Genomic DNA, 25,542 nt, shown 5'->3' with positions numbered 1-25,542 from the left:
GCAGTATCACATAGAGACTAAAGAAAAACAATTTCATAGAGCGTAATTCAAATTTCTGATGCCGAGATAGTTCCTACCCATAGCGTAACCCAAATGAGTCGAGACCTTAGAAGTCATAAATTGCGGAGCCAAATTGCAGTACAATGACCACGACCTACGACTACAGTCTACAAAGGTTCATCATATAAACATGAACAGAGCAATTCCATTTCACGACATATCCTCAAACGAGTACCCCAAACGCAGCAAGCAGATAAGATGTTTCCCTTTAAAAAAAATCCACCGCAGGACGCCAACCCTACCAACATTCCAAGAACATAAAAAATGAGGGAAAAGAAAAACAATCGACAAGATATCCCGGGAGCAGCCACAGCAACGATCAGTAAAGATGGTAGGTGGTGGGACAAAGCAAATTACAACAGAAGGGAAGAAGATAAAGGGATACAGCCCAAAGAGATATCACTCGAGAACACACGTCACAGACGAAGAAGCAATGGAAGGGTACGGAGAAAACATAAGAGAAATCGCTCAGAACAGCCTCAACGATGGCATTTATGCCTCGCTCTTCTCGGCCTTGTCAGCCTTCTTGGCCGTTGTGGCCTTCCTCTTGGTGGCCTTCTCAGCGGGCTTAGCTGTCGTCTTGGTCACTCGGCCTGACTTGGTCGTGGAGAGAACCTTGGGTTGGTCGACCACAGCAGGGGCCTGCTTACGTATTAGCATACATTGGGAGTCGAGAAGCAACCGCGATGATCATCACATACCGCAGTCGAGGCCTTGCGAGGTTTGGCGGTGTTGGCCTTGGGCCTTCCTGCAGCTTTCTTGGTAGTGGTGCCAGCCTTTTTGGTGGTAGCTTTGGCAGCAGGCTTCTCGGCCTTCTCCGTCTTCTTAGCGGCGGCGGCCTTCTTGGGGGCAGCAGCCTTTGTGGTAGCAGTGGCCTTCTGTGTGAGGCATATTAGTTATGTCTTTGCTTGATCGATTCAACATATACTTTGAACTCACCTTGGCAGCTGGTTTAGCAGCAGGTTCCTTCTTGGCAAGCTTCACGGGGCCGGAAGGACCTGGAAGTTGAGACGCGTCAGTGATTACGATTCAGTAAACGAAATATGCGCAAGCAGCGAGATGCCGCCAGACTCCCAGGATTGATCAAAATGATCGTAGAGAGACAAAAGGTAGAGATGCGCGGCAGACAGCGACTTACCCTTGGGCTGAGTGAACTCTCCCTTCTCAACACCGGCCTTGATAGCCTTGTTGAATTGGCTGTCAAAAGCGGCCGAAGAGGCGAAAGCGATTTTGTTGTTGGCCAGTACATATTTCTTGATAGACTGGCGACTGTAGTGATGTAAAAAAAAATCATACGTTAGTTTGATCGCGTCATAAGAAGTAAGGTAATTGAGGGGGGAAGTTGAGCCACGTCGCGAGCGGCGATGAATCTATGCAGAGGATAAGAATAGCAGAAAACTACATACCTGCTACCGTTACGCTCTTTGAGCTATTAAAGAGATGTCAGCGACCAACTTGAGATAAAATAAAAAGTAGTCCGATGGGTAGTTGGGACAATCAAGCGCCGTGCAGACGTGTCACGGTCGGGGAAGTTCCCACCCGGCACCATCATCAAAAGGCGCCTCGGAAACAGCGTGATCAACTCACATTCAGGATAGCATCCTTGATCATATCTGTATTTTCTGAATCAGCAGACATTCGCGACGAAAATGATATCAAAATCACCAAAACGCGAGTTGGTGGTGAAGAAAGATCAGGAGAAACATACCACGGTAGGAAGCGTGGCTCGAGCTAGTAGTCTTCTTGGTCGCGCCGGTGGAAGCTTTCTTGGGAGGCATGTTGAGAGGTAAGAGGTGGATTGGTGTTTCTGATGGTGAAGCTATGTATATATATGAATCAAGAGATCCAGAAGATGGACTCAATGTCTAGAAGCTCCTAAAAAAGACCGATGGGTGGTGGGCGAAATTGAGTGAGAGAAAAAGCAGTCGACAACGGAAGGGGTGGGAAAGCCGCGGGGCACCGCGATTTATAGGGCAGCCGGTGTTGACACAGGATCACTCGCAAGCAGAAGCGGCACAACACGTCAAATCCCTCCCTCCTTTTCTTCGCTTTCCTTTTCTCTAATTTTTATTTTGCGTCGATATTTGTGTTTTTCATATCTTAGACTTTTATACAGTGACTTAGCCGTCAAAGATTGAACCAGTGTAGCGTGACGATCAGCCTTTGAAAGTATGGTAACAGTAGGGAATCGCTGAGAGTATCGAGTGCTGTTGTTTTGTACGCGCATGATCCTATTGTCTGCCTCCTAAGCACTCTGTCTTCCTCTGCTCCATACACGTAGTCGATGGATTAATTTCTTTCTCCCTTTTTGTACCTGTCTGTCATATTCATGATGAAGACTAAAAGGATTTAATCTCGGTCTATGCGCATTCCATGCGAAACTAGTCAAGCAACCTGTGGTTCTGCCTCCTTTTTGTCCACCCATTTTCTTCGTCCTCGCGTTGTTTGTGCGGGCTTGCGAGCAGGACCCGTCTCCCTTGCCAGATTCTTCACAGTTTCTCGCACCAATTACTTGAATTTTGGAATGTGTTTTTCATATGCATTGATTGAAACTTGACATCGGTCGCTTTTGAAGAAAGAATTTGAACATTTTCTGTCAGATCTGCGGTGGTTGAAGGTCAACTCCATGTGGGTGACTTCTGAATCAGTCAAGATGCGATACGACTGCAGTTCAATCAAGCTCATCCACTCCTGACAGCTTGCACCGTGCCTATAAACTAGAGGCTGAGGAACTGAAGTCAATGATCCATCCCCTTGCATATTTACAGTTTCTCTCTGTTGGTAAGCAACTTGATTGGAATCGAAGGTGGAGGAGGGTTTCATCTTCTTCCCTCGTGCTTTTTGTTGGGTCACGAGGATAGAGTCTGTCCATGACGATGATATCCATGATATATTGGAAGGTATTGGCTGAAGTTTATCTCTGCGGCCAATGAACATCCTTTTCCTGGGCTTCTCTAAGAAAAGGCTATCTGAAGTTGGATATGATTTCAGCCAGAAACGAACGGAGATCATGTGGTTAGAGAGAATACTCAGGTCGAAGAGAGTTGGTGGGAGACATCCTAATACTACCTTACCTGCCAATCACCCTTGTTGCTGAACCACGGTATAACTCACCTTTTTCACCCAGACTGCCGTCATAGGTCACTTTCTTGTAGAATTCTGGATCAAACTGATCTGAAGGATACTTTTTGTCGCGACATGTTCTGTGACTGATGGATTGTTTACATCATTGCAGACGGGCCGTTGTCTGGCTCATGGCCCGGCAGTCCTCCTCTTGTGGCAAAAGAATTCTAGTAAAGGGTACATAGATCTAGCATCCGGCATAACCCACTATTATGAACTCATATGCCAGATTTGTCTCAATCACGACTAGAATAGGGTCAAAAGAGTCGGCTAGTACCACTGCATCCTCATCCTTGACGGTAAAGAAGTGTTATGGCATGAGCCTTCATTTGATTCTTTCATTGCTGTCGAATCTGCTCCCGATTCTCATGCTGATTGCATCAAGTCCTATATCAATTCAGAAGATTGAATTTGGCCTATTGTAATGGTGGGATCAATAGGTTACCACTACTGCTATCAGACACCAATTGCATATATATTTCCGCAGTAGGCGGATCCATGAGCAGGCCTTGTACACTCTTTAGTACTCAGAAAACCCAAATCCTGCAATTCAGCCATATTAGTGAATAGAAGCGACCTCCACTGCTATTATACGTCCATTCCTTGACAGATTAATGGACGAGTGGAGGATGGAGGATGGAGGATGGAGGATGGAGGATGGAGGAACGGAGTGTCCCTACGCACCAGGTACCGTATCATCAGAACATAACCTATAATTAGAAAATGACCATGTCCTTTTGCAATTCCTAATCATACGTGAACCCTTACATGCCATGAATAAGAACGCCACACCCTGTAGCTAAGGCCAGAAACGCCAGCAATATCACAGTATTGACACACATACATGCGAGCCCCTTGCCCCCCATGAGATCGCTTTCCCGACACGCTTCCAGCAACCTACGCAGCACCGCGAGGTTTCGCCTTAGCCTCCTTCTTAGCCTTGGCCTCTTCCTTTTTGCGTTTCTTTTGTTCCTGCAACTTCTCATCGTGTTTGCGTTTGAGACTAGCCTTCTCCTCATCCGTTCGAGCGATTGGCTTGAAGAAGCCCTCAAGTCGTGATTGCTGAGCGGTTTTGAGATTCTTCTGCAGGCGGGAGGCTCCGTTGCGAACCCGGTCCTCGTTGAAACCCTTATCCTTGACCAGGAACTCCACCAGAGCTTCAACGTCTGGCGCCTCCCATTTAAAGTCACAATCGGGATGGTCGGCTTCTCGCACATCCGGATGGAGAAACAACTCCCTTGCATCCTTATAGGGCCAATCTTCTGGTATGACATATTTCTTCTTGGGGTCGCTCTCAATTGCCTCGACCACCTTCTCCAGGCTTCCGTGTTCCCGAATGAGTTTCAAAGCGGTGTTTGGCCCGACCTTAGGGATAGGTTCCAGATAGTCACAGCCGAGAAGAATACATAGATCAATGAACTACGCAGCCGGGAGTAAGTATGGGGAAATCGCCTCCATGAAGGGATTTTGGGGATAAGAGAGTTGCCTACCTGTTGGCGATCCATGCCAAGCCCTTCGAGAGCACGATTCAGATGGATCTCTTGAATGGGTTCCTTTCTCTGCTCGCTGAACGTAAGATGTCTGAGGAGAATTGGCGCCTCAAAACATAACGTGTCCATATCTTCGGAAGCAGCTGCATAGACCTTCCCTGCCCGCGCTAGCACTGCACACTGCGCCTCCGCCTCTGTCGGGGCGTCGATGTACGGGATACCCATCAACTTCAACAGCTTTTTGCATTCCGCATTGTGTTCCCTTGTGACACGTACCGTGCGCCGCGAGAACTTCTCGACGTCTTCCGCAGTGCCCGTCTCTTTTGCTTCCTCATGAGCTTCAGTAGCCTCTGCTTTTCGTGCAGTACGCTTCGCCAGTTCACCGGACTTGAGCTTCGGTGGAGCCCCGTCAAAGACATAGAGAGGTTTGATTCCGTTATCGACCATTCGCAATGTCCGGTAAAACATTCCCATCAAATGCGACGTCGTCTCGCCCGATTCGCTCATGAGCTGCTGGCCCTCGGAGCGAACGGCGATTAAGAAACTATAGATACTCATAGACCTGCAAGCTGTGAGTGACATGACCTGACGTGTTCGAGAATGTCTTCAACGCACGCATCCTATTCACCCATGGCTCGTAAGTATCACTACAACTTTCAAATGTGTTTCCATGCTGGCTAGCAGGATCGGGAGAAGAGGACGACATACGATGGCGACCTTCCGGCCAAAGTGGTTCTTGATATCGCCCGACTTGACCGCATCTGGTGCATTCTCTTGAATCACTTGAAACAAATCTAGAGCACCCCCAAATCAGCTTCAGTCAAGCTTGAAACCATATGGTGGCAGCTGCTTAACAGGCCCAAAGTTCACTTACGTTTAATACCCATGGCAGCTGCTCTAGAATTTAGAATACAGCCAAAAAAAAAAAAGAGGATGATCGCTACTACCTTGCTGTATTGGTAAACCGCTCACCAGAAAAAGAAGTGTTCGAAATGAAGCTCAAATAGCTTGACTCGCGATCAGACGCGCCGCGGAAGGTTGAACGCGCCATACATCATTTGAGCCTGATTGGGATTAGTGCAATTGAGCTAGATGTCCACGTGATGCTGAAACACCGCTGGAGTCTCCCCGGCCTCAGGCGTTAAGGCCGTAACTGTAAGGCGGCGAGACCCCAGGCCCAGACTTTTGTTCTCCGCTTGAAAGGTACCTTAGGAACTTGGAAAGCCGAAAAGGAGTCAATAACGGGGAGGGAGGCGCTGCTATTCGCTGACGGCATGCGTGTCTCCTCCGTTCTCGGTCGATAGATAATAGATAAGTGAAGTTGGTGCATATCTAGGCAGTGAGGCACAGCTACCTCGTACTAGGCCGGACTTGATTATTCAGTCTCCCCCTCACCCCTCTTCAACGCGGGCAATATTCGTTGTGAGTAAAGACCAATACAACGGTACAATTCTACGCGCTGCTTCGAGAATGACTCTCCCCTTTTTACAGTAACCATGAAGCGGAGTCGCATCCATTTCGAAGCCGATGGCCATGCGTCGTCAGCCTCTCCTCAGGGAGCATACCCGCATATTGCGACCGATGAGGATTCGAGACTTCACAATCCGAAGCATATCCCTAAGATCTCACGGAGAATTCGTGCGTGTACGAACTGCAAGAATCACAAGGTGCGCTGTGATAAGGAAGGGGAGGCGCCATGTCAGAGATGCCGGCGCATGGGCTTGGACTGTATTGTCAACAAGAGCCTACAGACTTTGCTGGACGATGAGACAGGGTGAATATAGTCCATATATATACCCTTCAAATGTTGTCATCGTCATTGTTGGTACACCGTCGCTAATATTTCCGATGATCATACAGGTGGAAGACGACGGTTGAGCTTGCAATGACGGATTTACTCCGAAAGGCTCAGCTACCGGACTTGTCATACTATCAGTCACTGGGTAAATCGATGGAGATTCCTTCCAGCAAAAGAGATCGCAAAGGATCAACAGCATCAACAGAAGATACTGGCACCGCGGCGGTCAATAATGACAGGAGACCGAGCTCGATAGGCTCCAACTTGGACTCTGTCGCAATAGGTTCAAACTCATCGTCGAATTATTCCTGTTCTAAGCAACAGTACTCCCTCGACCGAGAAGAAAATGGGACATCATCCCTGATTACTGCACCAATGGGAAGTCTATACGAAGTGACTGGGCTGAGCGATATCCCTCCAAGCTCTCCTGGACGTCAACATGCATCCGACCGGGCACTAGTGACCGACTTTATATCGCGAGGAGTGATGGATCTTCAAGAGGCGGTGGAGCTATTCCACTATTTTGATCAGGTGCTCAGTCGTTACCTGTGGGATGGTATGACGTTGGTGCACAAGGACCTTATATCTGTTCGCAATTCTTCCTCAATGCTCTCCGCCGCCATTCTTGCTGTTTCAGCTCTCCATTTACCCAACAAGGAGAAAACCTTCGATACTTGTTATATGGAATTCGCGAAGCTGGCTTCGGAATCCATGCTTGATAGACACCATACCCTCGACGACTTGCGTGCGTTATGTATTGGCGCATTCTGGCTTGCGGATGTCAGTTGGAAGCTTTCAGGATATGCGGTCCGAATTGCGACTGAACGAAACCTTCACCAATCCTATCGCAAGGCCATGCAGGGCTCTCTGGAGCATATAGAACAAGTCAGGCTATGGTACCTTCTCTATGTAAGTCTAGGTCGCGACCATGAGTTTGTGACGGCTGCCAGATTATTGACGCACTGATCGACTGCATAGACCCTGGAGCACCATTTCTCTATCGCATACGGACGACCGCCTATCATTCATGAAGATCCAAGCATCGCAAATCACAATACTTTTACACTGTCTCCGACGGTGCAGCAGTCGGATCTGCGCCTTCACAGCCAAGTGGACCTGTTCATCATCTTGACTCGAATATATCACGCTTTCGGCCCCGATGTCGACTTGGAGGTTCCCGAGAGCGAATTCTCCACAATAAATAAGTTCGACTCTGAACTTGGTGATTGGCGCTCCGCCTGGCTCCCTCGTTTAGGTACGCATAACGGCTTGATCTGCTTGCGTTGGTGATCTGAAAACAACGCTAATATTGAGATGAAACAGCTGGAAGTCGGTATGTCGGCGCATACCCTTACAAAGCCGTTTATCTGCACTATCACTTCTCTCGTCTGCAACTAAACTCGGTTGCCTTGCGGACATATCACTCCTCGAATTCGTCGCGGCCGATGTCCGCTGCACGCAAGAAACATGCGAATCTGGCGATAGAATCTGCGATCGAAACACTCCTGGTGGTACTCGATGAACCCGACATTCAAAGAGCTTTGATCGGTGTTCCTCTGTATCTCCACAGCATGATCACCTTTGCAGCTGTGTTCCTCCTCAAGATTGCCGCCAAGTGTTGCTCCGGGACGCTGCCCGGTGCACAAGGCCAGCAAAACTCCATTGCCTCGGCGGGTCTTTCAATCGACGCGCCTTATGTGCGTGCCCTGTTTGGTAAAATTATTGAGCTGATGGTCACTTGTAGCAAGCGTGCTAGTGAGCGCCATCTTACTCATCATATAGCCCGTGGCTTGCGCAAGATGCTTACAGGATTCGAGGAGTGGGAAAAGAGAAACTCGGGGGTCCAGCAATCTCTGGGACAGAACGCTTATGAGACCACCTCAATGTTCAAACCCATTATAATTCCTGGAGCGCAACCATTGGGTGAACGAGACACCATTCTGAGCCACCCTCCTCCGCTACCCGGAATGGCTCCTCTGTCGGCTGAGCGCAGTAATGGGTACGAACCTGCTCAATTGCAAGGAAAACAGGAGCCAGGTCTCTCGGTAGGCTCTCTGGATCCCATGATGGCTGATTTATGGGGCTTCGACGAGGAGTATTTCCCTACGGGAGTCTTCGATTTTCTTCAGTCTCAAATGCCTGCTTGAAGGGCCGGGGCAATCTATCGGCAACAACGCGCATCGTCTTGATACAGCATCAAGTGAAAGGACTATAATTATGTGACTCGTCTTCAAATTACTCGAGGGCCCAGGTTGAAGCTCTGGCTGAATACTCCAACATTATTACTGGATTATTCCCGGTCTTACTCGGTCGACTCGAGCTTCTGTCATACGTATTCCATATTTGAGTCGGCGGATGAACAGTTGAGCACTACGTTGTCGTGCCAATGTGTCCACGATCATCTTGAATGGCTCGAAAGGCCGGGAGTTGCCATCCGTGAGCATGCAGCCCAGAAAGTCCGTCCGACTCCCCACCGAGAAGACATTTCTCTCCCGACATTCGATTCCTCCAATCATGAAACCGATCTTCATAAGGTAATTGCAGCTGTCGCTGAACGACACCTTCATAACGATACACTCCACCATAGACAGAGGCATGAAAGACGAATGTTGCCCAGATATCATCCGGAAGGGAGGCATTCGGCTATCGAGTAAATAGTTGGTGTGACACGCATGTAGCCTAGAACAAATGCACATAGATTATTCAAGAATTTTGTACAAACAGTCAAACGCCTCGAGTTAAGACTTGCCTTATCCAGACGGTTATTGGATGGTGGCACCGACGGAACGGAAACAATCCCGAGGCTTAACATAACCCAAAAAAGTACCTTAGGTGGTGCTGATGACCGAGAATCACCGAGATCGGCCATTCGGTGTGGGCATATATAGGTATGGATGAAAATCGATGGTTGAACTCGCTTCGATTCAATTCTTGCTTCTTTCGCTACGGAATTAACGACTCTTCAAATTGCCTCATAGAATACTTTGCTTATCGGAGTGCAGACGAACACCCCGATCGACTGCCAAGGTCAAGCTTTATCCGGACAATCGGCCTCCCCGCAATTCATGTTGCATATTTGCTGCTCTGGATACCATCAGGTGCCGCAGTCAATTCAGAGTTCGACTTGGGAGCCGTGCAGGAGAGATTCAGTAGAATAGATCCCGGGTCTTTATTTGCTTTGCACTACTTCACCCACATTCGTTCTTCTCGCGCCGCATTCTTTCCTTCGAATCTATCATGAACCGCTCAATCTTCCACACAGCATCGCGTCACCTTCGATCGGCAAATCGCCTATATAGGGCACCGGCGGTCTCCCGGAATACTTCGGTGCGAGCATATTCGACAGTGTTTAACTGGGAGGATCCCCTCGCCGCGTCGGAACTGTATACGGAAGAGGAATTGGCGATTCAGGACACAGCCCGACAATACTGCCAAGAGCGATTGCTTCCTCGTGTTCTCGGTAAGTCATACCTAAGGATGAAGGGCTGTGATTTTAGCTGACAGATCTGCATTTGTTTAGATGCCTATAGAAATGAAGACTATGACCGTAAGATCCTGGAGGAAATGGGTGAGCTAGGCCTGCTGGGCGCGAGCATTGAAGGATATGGATGCGCCGGTGCGAGTACGGTTGCCTCGGGGTTGATCACGAAAGAAGTCGAACGGGTGGACTCGGGATATCGATCGGGAATGTCTGTGCAGAGCTCGCTGGCGATGACGGGTATCTACGAGTTCGGCACTCAGGAGCAAAAGGATCGATTCCTACCGCAACTGGCCAAGGGAAAACTGGCGGGCTGCTTTGGTCTTACAGAACCCAACCACGGCTCCGACCCGGGGTCGATGGAGACGATTGCGCGCGAACACCCGACCAAGAAGGGATACTACTTGTTGTCCGGAGCTAAGACATGGATCACCAACTCCCCCATCGCGGATATCATGTTGGTTTGGGCCAAGTTGCAGACGACCGGCAAGATCAAGGGGTTCATCGTCGAGCGTAGCCAGTGCCCACCCGGCACGCTGCAAACGCCGGCGATCAAGAACAAGACCGCTCTGCGCGCATCGATCACGGGCATGATCCAGATGGACGACTGCCCTGTGCCCGCGGAGAACATGTTTCCGGACGTCGAAGGCCTCAAGGGCCCTTTCACCTGCCTGAACAGTGCCCGATTGGGCATTGCGTTCGGTACCATGGGCGCTCTGGAGGACTGCATCGACCGTGCCCGCACTTACGCACTGGAGCGGAAGCAGTTCAAGGGCAATCCGCTGGCGAAGTACCAGCTCATCCAAAAGAAATTAGCCGATGCAGCCACTGATGCGGCATATGGAACGTTGGCTGCCACTCAGGTCGCCCGGCTCAAGGACGCGGGTAAGAGCACTCCCGAGATGATCTCCATGGTCAAGAGGCAGAACTGTGATCGAGCTCTAGCGAATGCACGGCTGTATGCGTCTCCCTTCCTGCAATTCTTTCCGCTGCTGAAAGCCGAATCATACTAACGCCTTTTTTTTTCGATGGGTAGGCTCCAGGAGATTTTCGGTGGTAATGCAACCAGCGACGAATACCATATTGGACGACACGTAGCCAATCTATTTGTGGTGCAGACCTACGAAGGACAGAGTGACATTCACGGTGAGTACCCGGCAGATATCATCATGATGAGTTCAAGACTGACATTGCTGGCGTTTAGCATTGATCCTGGGACGGGCCATCACAGGAGTCCAGGCGTTTGTCTAAGACATTCTAGCCCTCCCTGGCTGACTTGTAGGAATGATTGCTTTAGAACCATGTTTGATGTTGCCTGTATATATCCAAGCCGCAGCAGGATGATGAGATGATAGCCTGAGGCAGAAGAAGCCATAGCAAACGACTACCTTACCTACCTTATGCTACCACAATTCTCATACCTTACCTTCTCATTCCGTACTCGACCTTACATCTGTAACATGTACCGAAAGAATCTGATATCTCAGATCTTTCACTTGCCACCACCGCCTTACGAGATGCAAAAAAAGAAAGCTCGCATAGGTACCTTAGTCTTACTTTGTCATGATTTGTAAATCTGTGCGATCCGTTGTAAGAAAAAGAACAGGGCTGAATGAAAAGACAAAGGAAAGATCCGTAATGGCGGATGGATCGTCCACTTAAAATTGAGTACCGTACCAGGTTACCAACTGCCTGGCGGACAGTGGCGATGCGTCAGGTTGACATGGAAGGCCTGAAACGTCTCCCTGACCTGATCATCAGGGCTGATACTCTCAGTCAAGTCTGATTGCGAAAGTATACTCATTTATCATCTCGATCAGACTGATCATTTTTCTCTATATTCAAGGGATCACCAAATTCTCATATCATTATTCACTTGTGAGAAACGACCAAGACCATATGACGCAGTGTGGCTGAAGCATTAGTTTTGACGGTAATACCGTCCTGTAATGACGGTCACGTAAGAAACCCGAGATCCCGCCTTTCTGAAGTTTGCCTGAGGTTCTCTCCCACTCTCTCTCCTTCTCTTTTCCCTCTTTCAGCCCAAATCCCTTCCTCTTTCCCCCCTCCTCCTACTCTTCTTTCTTCTTTTTCGCCCTCCCATTTCCCGACGTAATCAAATCCATCGCTTATCCCTGGTGAGTCCACCTTCATCCTCCCCCATTCTATCATTCTCTTCCTCTTGTCTTCTCTTCTCTTCATCTTCTTCTTCTGTTCTATTTCAATCAATCAATCTACTGCTCACTTCCTGATCTTCCATATTAACATTCAAATCTCTGTGTGTGCAGAACAAACATTACCTCTCATTGAGTGACTGATCTTTTATCTACACTCTTTTCACATCACACACAACTTCCGACATGGCTCTCAAGAGAATTAACAAGGAACTCACTGACCTCGGCCGGTAAGACATTCAGTCCTTCGCTCTCTCTGTCTTCGTCCCTCATGTCCACTGCGGCGTGGTGTCGAACACCCCACTACTGCGGGGTGTTCGAGGCGTCCTCAGGGCGCTTCCACTTTCCGACTTCAAGACGTCATATCATCTTTCCACAATGCTGATATTGACCGTTCATCTAGTGACCCGCCCTCTTCCTGCTCTGCTGGCCCTGTTGGAGATGATCTGGTATGATATCTTCTCGCCCCTCCTGTCGCAAGCTTTGTTTTTACGGTCGTGTGTGCAGCTGCCATGTGTGGCAGGGCATACTGCATGAATGCGCCTGTGTCATGCAGCTACCTTGATCGGCACCTCACTACTTTTGAATATGGCCACTGACAGCTGGTATGTTCTAATAGTTTCACTGGCAAGCCACAATCATGGGTCCTGTAAGTGTTACCACCTTACTTCAACTCACGTGTCGCATTCAAGTCTTTTGTTGACATAAGAGTGCTCCAATATCTTACATATATGCGCTTGAATGCTGACATTCCTCTTTGACAGGGTGACTCGCCATACTCGGGAGGCGTCTTCTTCCTGACAATCCACTTCCCTACCGATTACCCATTCAAGCCACCCAAGGTCAACTTCACCACTCGTATCTACCACCCCAACATCAACTCGAATGGCAGTATCTGTCTTGACATTCTGAGAGACCAGTGGAGCCCTGCTCTTACAATCTCTAAAGGTATTTATCAATGTAAACAATGCACTTCCTTAGATGCTGACCGCTCTTCAGTGCTGCTTTCGATCTGCTCAATGCTCACAGACCCTAACCCGGACGACCCGTTGGTGCCCGAGATTGCTCACGTCTACAAGACCGACCGCCCTCGGTACGAAGCGACGGCCCGCGAATGGACACGCAAATACGCTATTTGATCTTCACAGTTGACTTCAGCACGGCCACCTCGGTCTTCCCAATTCTTTCTGCGTCATCTTTCGCTCCGTTAGATCAGATCCGAAGCCTGGCGTACCGTGATCGTAGATCCGTTCCCTGTTCTCACTGTGAAACATTCGCGTGTCTCTAAATTCGTGTTATTCTCTGCGCTTTCTCTCTAACGGCGGGAAATGTCATATCCTACGATCATAATGACCAATTGTCTTTGATGCATTCATAGCACTTTTTTTTCGATCTCGACTGGATGGAGTTCGACAATCCATTTGATGAACATAAAAACCTCAAGGCCGGGGTTTTTGGGCGGCAGAGGCTGTTGCTCGTATGGCCGTGAGGATTCTGCCTCGGGGAGAGGAGAGAGGTCGCGTGAGTCGGGAGGAGAGCGGAAAGGGAGGGAGTCTGGGTGGTGTGCCAGTGGTGGTAACGGTGTGTATTAGATAGCGATAGGTATAAAGGCAAAACCACGTCCAACCCGTTGACCGGTTAAGAATGAGTTTGCTTTCAATGCTTGTGCCATTCATGGGTTCCAATCTGTTGCACTTGTAGAGATCTCAGTCTAAACCGAGGCCCTTCTGCTAGTAAGTAAGTTTTCGGTGTCCTCTGGATTCTATTGTTCTACTGCACAGTTCTGCATGTTGTTGCTTATGCAACAGGACGAAGTACGGAAAGCTTGGTTTCGACAGTATTCAATTGTTTAGCTATGCAGTATGCTATAGAATAGTCATCTATCAAGCTGGAGCGTAGAATGGACCGCAGTATGCGGAGGATTACCCAACATGCATGCAAGATGTTCATAAGAATAAGTGTGCTGGTCGGCCGGTCATGCCAACAAATTCATGCAAGGTAAATAGAAAAGAAGACAATCAAGAGAATCACGACCCAGACAAAAAAAAAAAAAAAAAAAAAAAAGAAAAAGAAAATCAAGATGACTAGCCAGCTTCTCGAACTGTTCTATGGCCGCATCATAGTCTATGTGTTTCAAGATATGTAACAGAAATCAATGCGCTAGATTAGCTTTGCGATCCAACGAGACGACGATAAACAAAAACGCCCGACCTTGCTGCCTGTTTGATGCGTGGAGATATGCCACGGTTACACTGTCGTTACATGATGATGGAGGAGTTCTGAGAGAACGCAAAGAGAAAGGCGAGAATGTAGAAGGAAGAATCGATGATGATGAACCAAGGTGCGGGTCCTGACTCTGCTCAGGCAACCTGGCTGCCTCTCCGACTGCCGACCTTGGACGGAGCCTTGGAGGCTCCCCCGGATATACTGCCGCTTGCTTTGATGGTCCTTTGCGACACCTTGGATACATTGGTCGAGACCTGACTGACGCTATCGCTCGGTTGGATGGGGTCGTCGAATCTGCTGGATCGTTTGGAGACATGAGAGGGGGCCTTGGAGCGGTGAGATTGATGGGAGTAGGAGGACCTTCGTGAGACATCGACCTGACTTATAGAATCGTCCGGCGTGAGATTGGTTTGGATCTCAAAGTCATCCACGACGCTCTCGGGAAGCGGGATGTCGCGGGCTGAGACACCCGACTTTGCACCGCTGCGATACGAGGCGAACGACGCCACGGACCCTTCAGGCAGCGGGACCTGACGGGCCGTTCGTGCGGAGGAGGCCGTGCTTCCGGCCAGGGACTTGGCCACTGAGTGATGCGAAGAATGGCGGGAAGAGTGGTGAGAGGACTGATGATCCTGATAGTTGGCCTTGGATGGTTTGGCCGTCGATGCTGAATAGACGCTCTCCTTATCCATGACTCGCGACTTATCCGGGAAGCTGCTGATGAGAGTGCTGGGATTGCATGGATACGTAGTCGAACGGGCCGGTGGGGGATACTCAATCGCTCTCAGAGGGATATCCCTCACCGTGTAGATGCTCCCATCCGAGGCACGGCGTCCATTCTCGTCGAGGTACACACTGCCATTTTCTCCACGGGGGTGGACGAACTCGGTGTCTTCGTATATTGTGCTTGCACGAGGGTTCTTCGAAGAGACACTGCGAGTCAGAGTCGATCGCATATCTGGCCGGGAGAAGGTGCTCCTGGCGGGAGGAGCCTCAATAGCCCTGTAGCCCTGATGTTCTTGAGCTACCGAGGGAGCTTGCGATGGCGACGTCAGCTGAGGGAAATCGCGGGGTGTGTACTGCGGAGGAGGAGTGACCTCCGAGGGCTGCGAATCGGATTTGGTCATTGCATAAGCGATTGCTGCACCTGCAGCCGCTCCGATAAGCGTGCCGACGATCGTCTTGGCTGTGCTGTCGTCCTTCTTCTGGGTGGTGTGAGTTGTATGGTGGACAATATAGGTAGGAGACGGCGCTTGCTGAATCTCACGGGTGATGATGGTCGGTGCAGTTCGCTCCGACGGTGCTCCTCGCACTGAAGGTGCGCCTCGTTCTGAAGGCGCTCCTCGCTCCGAGGGAGCGGCTCGCTCTACAGCAGTGGTCGCCCTTGAGACGTACGACCTGGCCTCTGACCTCGCAGAGGGAGCAATACTTTGAGGCTTGACGGAGCTGACCTTTGTGCTAGCTCGGGACACCACGGATCCATTCTCAAGCAGGCCAATTGCTGGTGCACTGACTTCTGACTTGGCAGCTGAGATACCCGGACGGTATACAGCCTCGATGCTGTTGCCGTCAAAGTCGACCACTGCCGCACTGTAGTATCCCGAGTCCGCGTCACGCGTCTTCGGTTCACCATGAATCTTTCCGCCAGCTTTTAGTGCACTGATGAAAAAGGATCCTACAGCATCTTTTGACGGAGCAGGGAAAGCAACATGTGCTGCACCAGCTGGCGATCTATGATTTCGTCTCCGTCAATGGCTGCTATGGTGGGGGTGTTCATAAAGGATACTGACCCTGGCTTTTGTTCTGTTATCCAGAAGTCCGCCGGCTCGCCTGATTTCTGACCAAAACCAATGTAGTCATCATGGCGACCAATAAATTGATACCCTAGGGGCTGTAGGCAGGAGAGAAAGAAGGAAGTCGATGTTGGGAGGTGAGAGACAGTCAGGGTGAGGTGAGACACAGGCATGTCTGCGTTGGAGTTGACTCGCTGAGTATATACTCCAGGAGTTCAGAGCAGTATCTTTGACCAAAGGATGATATGTAGATATCAAAAGATGAGTCATAAAACAAGGATATCTATGAGCAACATCCAAGGAAAAGGAATCAAAGAGGAGCTGAAATTCTCAATTCGACTAAGAAGAGGACAGCGTATATATAATGCTCGAATTCTTGGATACAGAATGCGAATGACTGAGTGACACATTCAAAGCGAAGGGAATAGTCCAGAAGCACGAAGGAATGACGGTGCGATTTCAAGGCAGGTCTTGCTGTACGGATGGAGAGACCTAAGAATGCCCAACCGATATCCAATGACAAGCGGTCGGAAGCTTAGAGCAAATGTACGTATCCATGAAGGGAAATGAACCCCTCCAGGGATACAGCTTTAGCAATACAGGCACAAGCCCGCATGCCTAGCTGGATTCGCAAAGCATCCGAAGGGTGCCCGGGATTTTCCACCGGACCTCGACCAGAGTCCGGGCCCTGCAGGCCCTAGCCGGGAAAGGTGAGCTCCAATGGTTATCAAAATCATGGAGTCAAGAAACTCCTGATGCCACGCTCTTCTTTCCCTTTCGGTGAAGCTTAGAGCGCTCCACGGCGCCAGGTCATCGTGGGGCTCGGGGGGAGCCGCTGGACGCGGCGGACGGTCCAGTAGGTGGCCCTGTCCAGGTCAAACGGGGCGCCCATCAAAGAACAGTTGGAACCTGCTCAGAATTGGGCCAAGCAAGTCAGAACAGCATCGTGTGCCACTGCGTGAAGGGTACATTTAATTATGGACAAGTCAGGCGAGAGGCGACCAAGGTTCGAGTCAATCAGCCATATTGGATACTACTTGACACAGTGCTGATTCCTGAAAATAATGCCTCGAAGTACGGAGTAGCGGAAGGGAGGATAGGACCACCAGTCGAGAGTGATGAGCGTTACTGATTGATATTGGTGATTGCAGAATTCACTAAAGATCACTAGATGGATATGGTGCGACAAGAAACGACAGACGGACTTGTGAGTAGTTGACAGTATGGGGCCAGTGAGGCAGAGCTTGGAGAGGATCTCTGTGAGACTCAGACCGATGGTTTGTCCTGTTCCAATCCGGTTCCTGTTTGGGCACTTCTGCTGCTCTTAGTCGCCAGATGGTGCTGTCTGACCGCCAAAGTGCATCCACTGTCTGCGACTGTGCCGTGGGCGATGCACCATCTCATTGTGTCGTCAGGAGTCCGAGACTCTTCCAAAAGATGGAGCAGTTCAGTCGAATGACAAGACGAATCCGGCTCTCTCTGGGTTGTTTTGGAAACAGATTGTCGACGCACATTCGATGACCGCCATAGCTGTCCTGGAAAAAGGGTCCCACAGAGGATGTATGCGCCAAGTATCATGGACATTCACTCATGTCAGTAGCCGAGCATTTCATCCATACAGGACAGACCAGTGGCCAAGCAATCATCAAAAATTGGTTATGAGTTTCATATTCTAGACCTCCATAGCCAAAGAAAGAAAAAGTGAAGCGGAAGGTCCACCTAGCTGGGAAATGCAAGCCTCTCTGCCTGCCACGTCGAGGAGAGTAGTATCATAGTCCGCCTTCAATCACCGGAGCCACCCGATCAATAATGACTCCCCTGATACACTGTTTGTAAGGAAGCAGCTGGTAGAGTAATTGTAGCATCTTGGATTTGCTGTTGTCCTTACAAACGTTTTATCCTGCTGTAGAGTTGGAGGGAGAACAAGGAGAGTTGATCAAACGAGCATGGTCAAGTCCCAAAGATGGAAAACTGCTTAAACCTCAGGGTAGTTGTCGGTGCCTTGAAAAATGCCTATTATTTCAGGCACTCATGGTGACATGATTCATCCTCATCTTGTCCAATTCCTGGTCAATCATTTCCCACGCAATCTAGAAATCTCCATCTCATCGAAGCTCGGTATGAGTCTTGTTTCGTGCTCCTCACTGATCGAACCGAGAAGTTTCCTGTTCCTTTCGACTTGAGCAATGACAGGCTGATCTCTAGATGTTTATATGACAATACGCCTACAGGCTGTGATGCTGAAAATTTACATGAATCTGATTCATATATTCATATATATAAGACCAAACCGAAGGCTCAGTTATAGATCACACTGATTTTAGATTCACGCGGTTCGAGCTCCCGGCGCCGTACAGTCCCTCACACTCTGGAGGATAAACCAAGAGGCAGAAAGTCAAAGGCAAAACCGAGTCTGATTCTGTCTCTTAACTTCGACACTCGATGGTGGATGGGCCTGGAATAGAAGCTTTTCAGAGTACGGGAACACATGGATTCAATTGTCCGCTTGATGGGAGGAAATAGGAGCCGTCCAAGAAAATTTCAAGACCTTGAAAAAAGCGCAAGCGATGTCGTATTGGTGGTCGCGTATCAAGTCGCACTGGCCCCGAAAGCTAACAGCGAGAGGGAGAACGTAGGATGGTACCAGAACACACGCGAAGCGGGAGGCAATGAATCCACAGGCGGAGAATAACAGGCATGCGTCCAGAGGCATGCGTTCCCAATATTGGCGTTCGCTACACTTCGACCTCGGCGCCGGATGGCAGGTAGCGAAAAAAGAAAATTCGTCACTCGTCAAGATATGGCCGCTCTCGAGCACCAATTCGCGGCGTCGCTCAAAGAATGCCCCATGATTCCTCGGCAGCATGGCAGAATTTGCTGCAAGCAACACTGGCACTCAAACTGTAGTTGCTGATACTGATCGTATCATCCTTGAACGAGTCCGCAAAGTCATCATGGCCCTTAGCCATGGCACCGACAAAAATACAGATGCTTTCCTTGGGACCCAGGGAATCGATGTAGTCCTTGACCCGCACGACTGGGGCTTCGTAACTGAGGGTGACTTTACGGCAGTTGGGGGGCAAGTGGTCCGTAATAGGATTTTTGATGACCTTGAGCAGTTTTTCTTGAGAATTGGTGGAACGAATGGAAAGTCTGTGCAGCAGCTGAACCATCAAACCGGCGAAACGTTTGAAGGTACGAGGAATGCGGACCGATGGGTTGACTTCAATCAGGACGCCTTTCGCAGTGTGGATGTAGATTTGGAGCTTGCCGGCTTTATTGATCGGAGAGTCGAGAAGAGTGAGAAGACACTGTTGCGTTGAGGAAGAGCGGAGAGATTAGCAATTCAGAAATAAAAAGCTTTCATGGAGTTTGAGTGAGTCAAACCTGGTGAGTGATATCCGGCCGAGCCTCACTGATATCTCTGTTCATCTTGCGCATCACACCAATGTGTTCATCGCTATTGAGCAACGAGTATTTTTCATCCCGACCCGAGCCATTGCGACCACTGTGGGAAGCACGATATGTCTCCAAGCTGGCATGGGAGAGAACGACAATCAAGCGCTTTGTCTCCTTGTCATTGGCGGGAATAGGGACATGCTGCTCAGCGACAAGTTGAGGCAACTCGGGAGGCGGGCAAGACTGGGTCCCTGAAGATTGACCGCGGTCAGTCATGATGGATGATCGATCGCGGTTGGAGTAGGACCAAGCGAGGGGTAAGATGATCGTCGGAGCCTGGCTGATGAAACAAATCTAATTCGAAGAGGGGAAAGGAGAGGGGCAGAGTCTGGATCTGGAGTAGTGTGACACGGAGGGTAGCGCTCAAGGCGAGACACGAGCATGCGATTAACACATTCGGGAAGAAATTAAGAATGATGTCTGCTTTGAAAAAAAAAAAAGGTTTTGACAATCCTCCAAAGAAATGGACTATATGGGACGCTTCTAGGACAAAGCGTAGATCATAGAGAGATAATATTTGACCTAAAAGGCGGAGCACAGGAATGAAAGAGTGGGAAGAAAAGGTAGGGGAAAAAAAAGGGAAGGGGAACAAAGGACACAAGCAGATCGATTATGACAGATACATACTGGGTCTCTTTCTTTTCCCGGCGACTTGAGCAGCGTCCGACATGATGTCTCGATTGTTGAAGAATTCTTCCTTCGAGGATTCTGATCGCGAGAAGAGGAAGATTGATCTATTGTCGAAAAAGCGAAGAAGAGGTGCAACCAAAGAGAGAAAATAAAAAAATGTTCGGGGGAGAGTAATAGGAAAAGAAACGGAGGAGAAAAAGAGGAAGAGGAGATTTCTTTCGGTCACCCACAGGTTCAAGCACAAGCGGGATAAGAAGACCTCCGATACTACGGAGTATATACTGCTTACTACTGACTACTTCAGGAAGAATAGTTATTGAATATTGAAGGAAAGGATGGGTAATTCTACTTTTCTTGACAGGCATCCTCTCTGATCACATTTCTAGTCTTTCTTCCTGGAGATTTCCTCTATCCTATTCCCTGCCTTTGCCCTTGGGTTCCTCTGTCGGAGTTCGGGGAAGCAATATCTATCGGCGGGGAAGCGGACTTCTTTGGTCGATTCGCCATAGACAAAGTCATTACTTTGGATAATTATTATTATCATAACAATCATCTTAGCTAAGTCAACCAACTCGGTCACTTTCCATGGGAAAATCGCCGTAGTTGACTCTATTCGTATGGTGGATCCGCCCCAATCAAAGTACTGTACTGAGTAAAGTGTACCTAGGTAACCTGTCTTTGGACGACACCAAAGACCTGTTGCGCCAAGGCATTGGAATTAGGTGGTCAACGAATACTTCGTCTACCGATATTTGAATCCGAATTCACCGTCATACTCATCATCGGATATTTCTGACTCCAATACGAGACGACTGGCGTTCAACGGAGATTGCAGCGTCCGCTGGAGTTGATACCCTCCGAGGCATCGACATACTCTGATATTCGTACTTAGATAGGCCGACCAGCTATCGCAGTACGCAAGTTACGGGCTCGATCTCTATCAGTCTATCATTATTGACCTAGCACACCCTGAATAGTGTGCTGCAGCTGAGATCATCTTCGATCAGCACTATTTTCTTACGAATCTCCCAATCAGTTGTCCAGTAACCGGCGCATTCTCCCACAAGCAAGGATCTCAATCGATATCAACACCATAAGTAATCAATTCAGCCGACCTGATAGGCCGCATTGGGTGAGCTCCTGCAGGAAGGGAGTAAGAAATCCCTCAGGCGTCGTCGGTCTGACACCTCAACTTCCCCCCTCTATGAGCTTCCACGGACAACAATTCCTACGTAGAGGCAGTTCATCAAGCTGGTAGTTTAGTCCGCATCTACAGTTCTACGGAAATCACATTTTCCTGACTGATTATTGGTCGATCATGCGCCGGCTTGTATATCTTGCATGAGCAGGCGTGTCGACAGGTGTACATTCAAGCAAAAATAAAGATAAAAGAGAGCGCACAACACCTGCAAGATTTAGTGCGGAGTTTGAATAGAGCATGACAAGGACAGAGGTATAGAATGCTATCCAATAGTCTAACCAGCCCGCTCTTGACTGATTTGACGCATTGCTCGCAGGGCGTGTCTATACGGAGGACAACCCCTGTAGTCTCTTGATACACAAGAGGTGACATTCATTCTGTAAGTCCAGGTTGACTGTGATTGTGGTCGTAGAGAACGCCAGCTCACGTGTCTTTACAGGTATCTGGTCAGCAGACATCTGCATGGCAAGTAAGGAGTACAGCTCTAGCTTTGCCAGAAGAGCGGTGATCGTAAGCCCATTTACATCACCAGTGTGCAGTTTGACGAAGCTCCTGGCTGCCCACTTCATATGTAAATATATGTGGAAAAGACTGATAAGTCTCAAATCGGAGATGAGATATCTTCTTGATTCGAAGCAGTCTATCCCTCAAGGTCCATGGAGAGTGGCGGCTTCAAGGTTCTAGCCCTGCATTTTCCAACGGAAACGAATCGAGATATTATCAGTTTGGATCACAGTCAAGAATCTCACTGATCGTAGCACAAATGCCCGACATTTGACATCACTACCGTCTTCATACAGCCATTACGACTGATGCTGAGATGCCGGATGGATGCATGACTTGGGTTATGGCTGGTTATGTCGTCCGAACTTCTTGTGCCTCCTCGAAATGCGAGACGAATAGTCAGATGCATGATCAGAGAGGCAGTCGTCGTACGAAATGAACGCTCTGTAGTCAGCAACTTATTCGAACTGTCAATGTATGAATTGTTGCTGTTGCCTACCTCGAGTTACATCTGCCTAGGATCCCGTCAAATTCAACACCCCTTTAGCGATGTTTCTACTCCGTATGAGATGAGACTTTGATTCACCTCTTATGGCATTCAGTTCAATCACTTAAATCAGTAGTCGCCAGAAAGACAGATGGGCCAAATCACGAGGCGAAAAAAGGCAAGGCGCAGTTCCGTAGTCCGTACACCTCTTTCGTAACCCGTCCAGTAAAATCGTGACTCGTGAGCTCTCTCAGCTGTAAGGGCATAGGCGAGGCTGGGGAATCCGCGACACCTTGTGTACCAAGACTGCAGACGATCTCTGACCTCCAACCAAGCGAAGAGCACGTACGGAAAGGAATGAATGATGTCTGGTATGCTGCCAGTTGCCATCCCAAGGTTGCCGATCAACCCAACCCTTTGGTGCACAGTCAGAAGTCAAATGAAATAGATTGGTTGGGTTATGTAGGAAGACCTGGCAAATAAAACAAGGAAGTCAAGTAAACACCTGCCACCTCAATAGTAAGAACGATAGCGAGTTGCCAACACTCAACAGTGGTCGTATTGAACCTAAGCAAGGTATCAGGCTATCTATGGAGTAGCCAAGATAGCTACCTATGAGTGGCCCTGAAACTCCTCCAGCCATGTATGACGATTGTGGTTGGTGGCCATGATTTCAGGAGGCAATTCATCCCACGAGAAGGTATCCAGGTAACTAGTACTTCCCTATTATTATTCGTATAGGAGGCAAAAGGCCAAACCTAATGGAAATGAGGCCATGCCACTAGCTAAATCATGATTACCTAGCAGCTGCTCCTTTCTGTCACTGTCCCACAATCTTCAGCTGCCCAAAAGCCAACAGTGAGTATCCAAATATCCACTTGTGTTCACAGTGGTTAATAATATCATGTTTGTATCATCATCACTGCCCCTCCGTGTCCCATATTAATGGTAGCCTGGAGATCACCTCCGGTAGCTGTTCTCCATATCTTTCTGCTTCCCCTTGATTTTGTCTACATATACGGAGTATCAATACCATAATTCTTCTGGTCCTGCATCTTTTTCCGAATCATTGACCAGGCCCTTGAGTGCAATCACAGAAGACTGCGTCCCTTCTCTGTGGCTTAGATTGGTAGCCTCGTGTCCGAAGCGTCAAGATCCTCTCTCACTGCTACTATCACCAACAATCTCCCGACCGTTTTGATTGAACGAGAACCTAGTCCACTTTGGGGGCCTTTGGTGGCTTTAGTGGCCTTTAGTAGTACTCTGTACTACCTTACCTCCTTAAGGTATGTGAAAGGGCAACTGAAGAATGATCCCTGTCAAGCGCCCGAGCGAGCAATATGACTAAATGCGGATTAGCGCCTAAGGCAACGCGTTCCGTCACTCGTCGATCAAGCTTACATACGTACCTCGATTATTTATCGTCGGTTTATTATTATTGTTTCCGCCAAAATCCGCCCTGTTGGCTGGAACAAATATCGAGAATAATAATAATAATAATTAAAAAAATTCATCAGAATAATATAATCGTTAGGAATCATCTTTGCTGCTGCTCTTCCTTCACTTTCGCATTCGCCTCCCATCAGCGCTCACACACATATGCTCTTGATGTTCGACTCGGTTGAATCCGTGCTCTGAAGAAAAAAAGGGAGATGCCGTGGACTGTAACAAATTCATTCAAGCGGTACGTTTTGCTTTTTCGTCTGATTTTTCTCTCTTATATTCTTGCTCTCTTTGCTCGGTCACCATTATCACTCTTTACTCCTTGAATTACCGCCGTTCTAACTTGTCCAGCTCTAGAGGCCTCATGAAAACTTACGGAAGATCTCTATGGCGCGTCTATGATGACGACGATAATGGCCCTGCCGCCAAAAAGCGACGCGTCGAGTCGGGCAACGAGTCCGACGACGCGGAAAACAGTCTTCAATATGCTATTCGCGAGTCATCCGCTGCCATTTTATCGAGCCCGTCGCGTCGCAATTCGGTAGTCCTCTCGGAGGGGACGCAGGACGATGACTTGTCCACGCCCCCATCATCGCCGCCTCCCAGATTGACCCCTCCCCCGGCAAACACGAGAAAACCAACTTTTTCATTTCTGAAGCGCAAGCAATCGTCGACGAAAGATGCGAGCAATGGCACCCCGCTCACGGAAGTCAACTCCAACAGTGTGCGGTCGTCGGTCGATCCCCCCAAGAAGAAGGCGGCGCAGTCGCAACCACCCGTGTTGAAACAGATGCAGATCGATCTGGGCCACGAAGTCAGAAAAACCTGTGCTACTTGTGGGATGGAATACGTGCCCTCCAATGCGGAAGACGCGGCGCTTCACAAGAAGTTCCACGACATGAACTCGACGGGGGTGGATTTGGGGAAGGCTTTTATGAGGGCGAACGCATGCCGCTGGGTTTACGAAGCCACTCGGTTCGACGAAGGTTACGTTGTTATTGTGGACCGCAAGGCTTCTCCGACCGTCAAGAACCAGGCCAAGAAGGTGCTGGAAGTGATCAGCAAGGAGTTATCTGCACCTGAAATCTCAGACGATGTTTTATGGAGCCAGACGGAGCCGCCGGAACGTCTGCGGAAGAACGGCGCAGAGGAGAAAGTGGATCGCTACAAGGTGTTTCTGCACATGAAGGACAGCCGGTGCGTGGGAGCATGTCTCACTGAGCGTATCTGGGAATCACGACCCGTGGAGTGTTCGACAACGGCTCAGAATGGAGCGGATCAGCCGACTGACTCTGCGATTACTGTCCGGGACGAGGTGCACCCCGCCATCGTGGGTATCTCGCGCATTTGGACATCGGGCTCATCTCGAAGGAGAGGAATCGCCATGGATCTTCTTGATTGCGTTGTGACCAACTTTATCTATGGAATGGAAATTCCCAAGGAGCAGGTTGCTTTTAGTCAGCCGACGGAGAGTGGGAAACGTTTAGCACAGGCCTTCTTCGGGCCAGGAGTGCAGTGGCATGTCTACAACGAAAGCTAAAGCTGGTCACCAGCTTGCTAGCACGCGAGCTCAAGTGGATATTGGTTCGCGTTTTGAGTCTCTTTTTTTGAATGGGCCAGATTATACCCTTCTTTCTCGGGATGGATGAGCCCGGGTTAGAAATCTTGTGATGACC

General features: G+C 49.1%; 6 protein-coding genes across 6 annotated transcripts; 3 read left to right on the top strand and 3 right to left on the bottom strand.

Moving 5' to 3' along the window:
- Positions 1–4,080: 4,080 nt before the first annotated feature.
- On the bottom strand, positions 4,081–5,560 carry fen1 (multifunctional nuclease RAD27; the record flags this gene model as incomplete). The annotated part of the gene is made up of 4 exons (XM_026758696.1): positions 4,081–4,602; positions 4,674–5,258; positions 5,382–5,467; positions 5,548–5,560. The coding sequence occupies 4 exons, from the start codon at positions 5,558–5,560 to the stop codon at positions 4,081–4,083; spliced, it is 1,206 nt and encodes a 401-aa protein (XP_026615105.1).
- Positions 5,561–9,708: 4,148 nt separating this feature from the next.
- CDV56_104616 (acyl-CoA dehydrogenase) lies at positions 9,709–11,200 on the top strand (the record flags this gene model as incomplete). Its single annotated transcript, XM_026758235.1, has 4 exons — positions 9,709–9,931; positions 9,992–10,907; positions 10,986–11,095; positions 11,154–11,200. The coding sequence occupies 4 exons, from the start codon at positions 9,709–9,711 to the stop codon at positions 11,198–11,200; spliced, it is 1,296 nt and encodes a 431-aa protein (XP_026615104.1).
- A 1,109-nt stretch (positions 11,201–12,309) lies between these two features.
- UBC1 (putative ubiquitin conjugating enzyme (UbcD)) lies at positions 12,310–13,262 on the top strand (the record flags this gene model as incomplete). Its single annotated transcript, XM_026758056.1, has 5 exons — positions 12,310–12,353; positions 12,527–12,572; positions 12,743–12,772; positions 12,888–13,071; positions 13,123–13,262. The coding sequence occupies 5 exons, from the start codon at positions 12,310–12,312 to the stop codon at positions 13,260–13,262; spliced, it is 444 nt and encodes a 147-aa protein (XP_026615103.1).
- Positions 13,263–14,483: 1,221 nt separating this feature from the next.
- On the bottom strand, positions 14,484–16,315 carry CDV56_104126 (VOC family protein; the record flags this gene model as incomplete). The annotated part of the gene is made up of 2 exons (XM_026757745.1): positions 14,484–16,080; positions 16,140–16,315. The coding sequence occupies 2 exons, from the start codon at positions 16,313–16,315 to the stop codon at positions 14,484–14,486; spliced, it is 1,773 nt and encodes a 590-aa protein (XP_026615102.1).
- A 2,661-nt stretch (positions 16,316–18,976) lies between these two features.
- EMG1 (18S rRNA pseudouridine methyltransferase) lies at positions 18,977–19,817 on the bottom strand (the record flags this gene model as incomplete). The annotated part of the gene is made up of 2 exons (XM_026757390.1): positions 18,977–19,453; positions 19,530–19,817. 2 exons carry the CDS (start codon positions 19,815–19,817, stop codon positions 18,977–18,979), a joined length of 765 nt encoding a protein of 254 aa, XP_026615101.1.
- A 4,413-nt stretch (positions 19,818–24,230) lies between these two features.
- On the top strand, positions 24,231–25,406 carry CDV56_103183 (ESCO family N-acetyltransferase; the record flags this gene model as incomplete). Its single annotated transcript, XM_026756802.1, has 1 exon — positions 24,231–25,406. The coding sequence occupies one exon, from the start codon at positions 24,231–24,233 to the stop codon at positions 25,404–25,406; it is 1,176 nt and encodes a 391-aa protein (XP_026615100.1).
- Between the last annotated feature and the right edge of the window lie 136 nt (positions 25,407–25,542).

The sequence above is a fragment of the Aspergillus thermomutatus genome (assembly GCF_002237265.1).
Source record: "Aspergillus thermomutatus strain HMR AF 39 chromosome Unknown NODE_75, whole genome shotgun sequence".
Lineage (NCBI taxonomy): Eukaryota > Fungi > Ascomycota > Eurotiomycetes > Eurotiales > Aspergillaceae > Aspergillus > Aspergillus thermomutatus.
The sequence above is the reverse complement of the archived record's forward strand: the minus strand, read 5'-3'. Positions and strand labels throughout refer to the sequence as shown.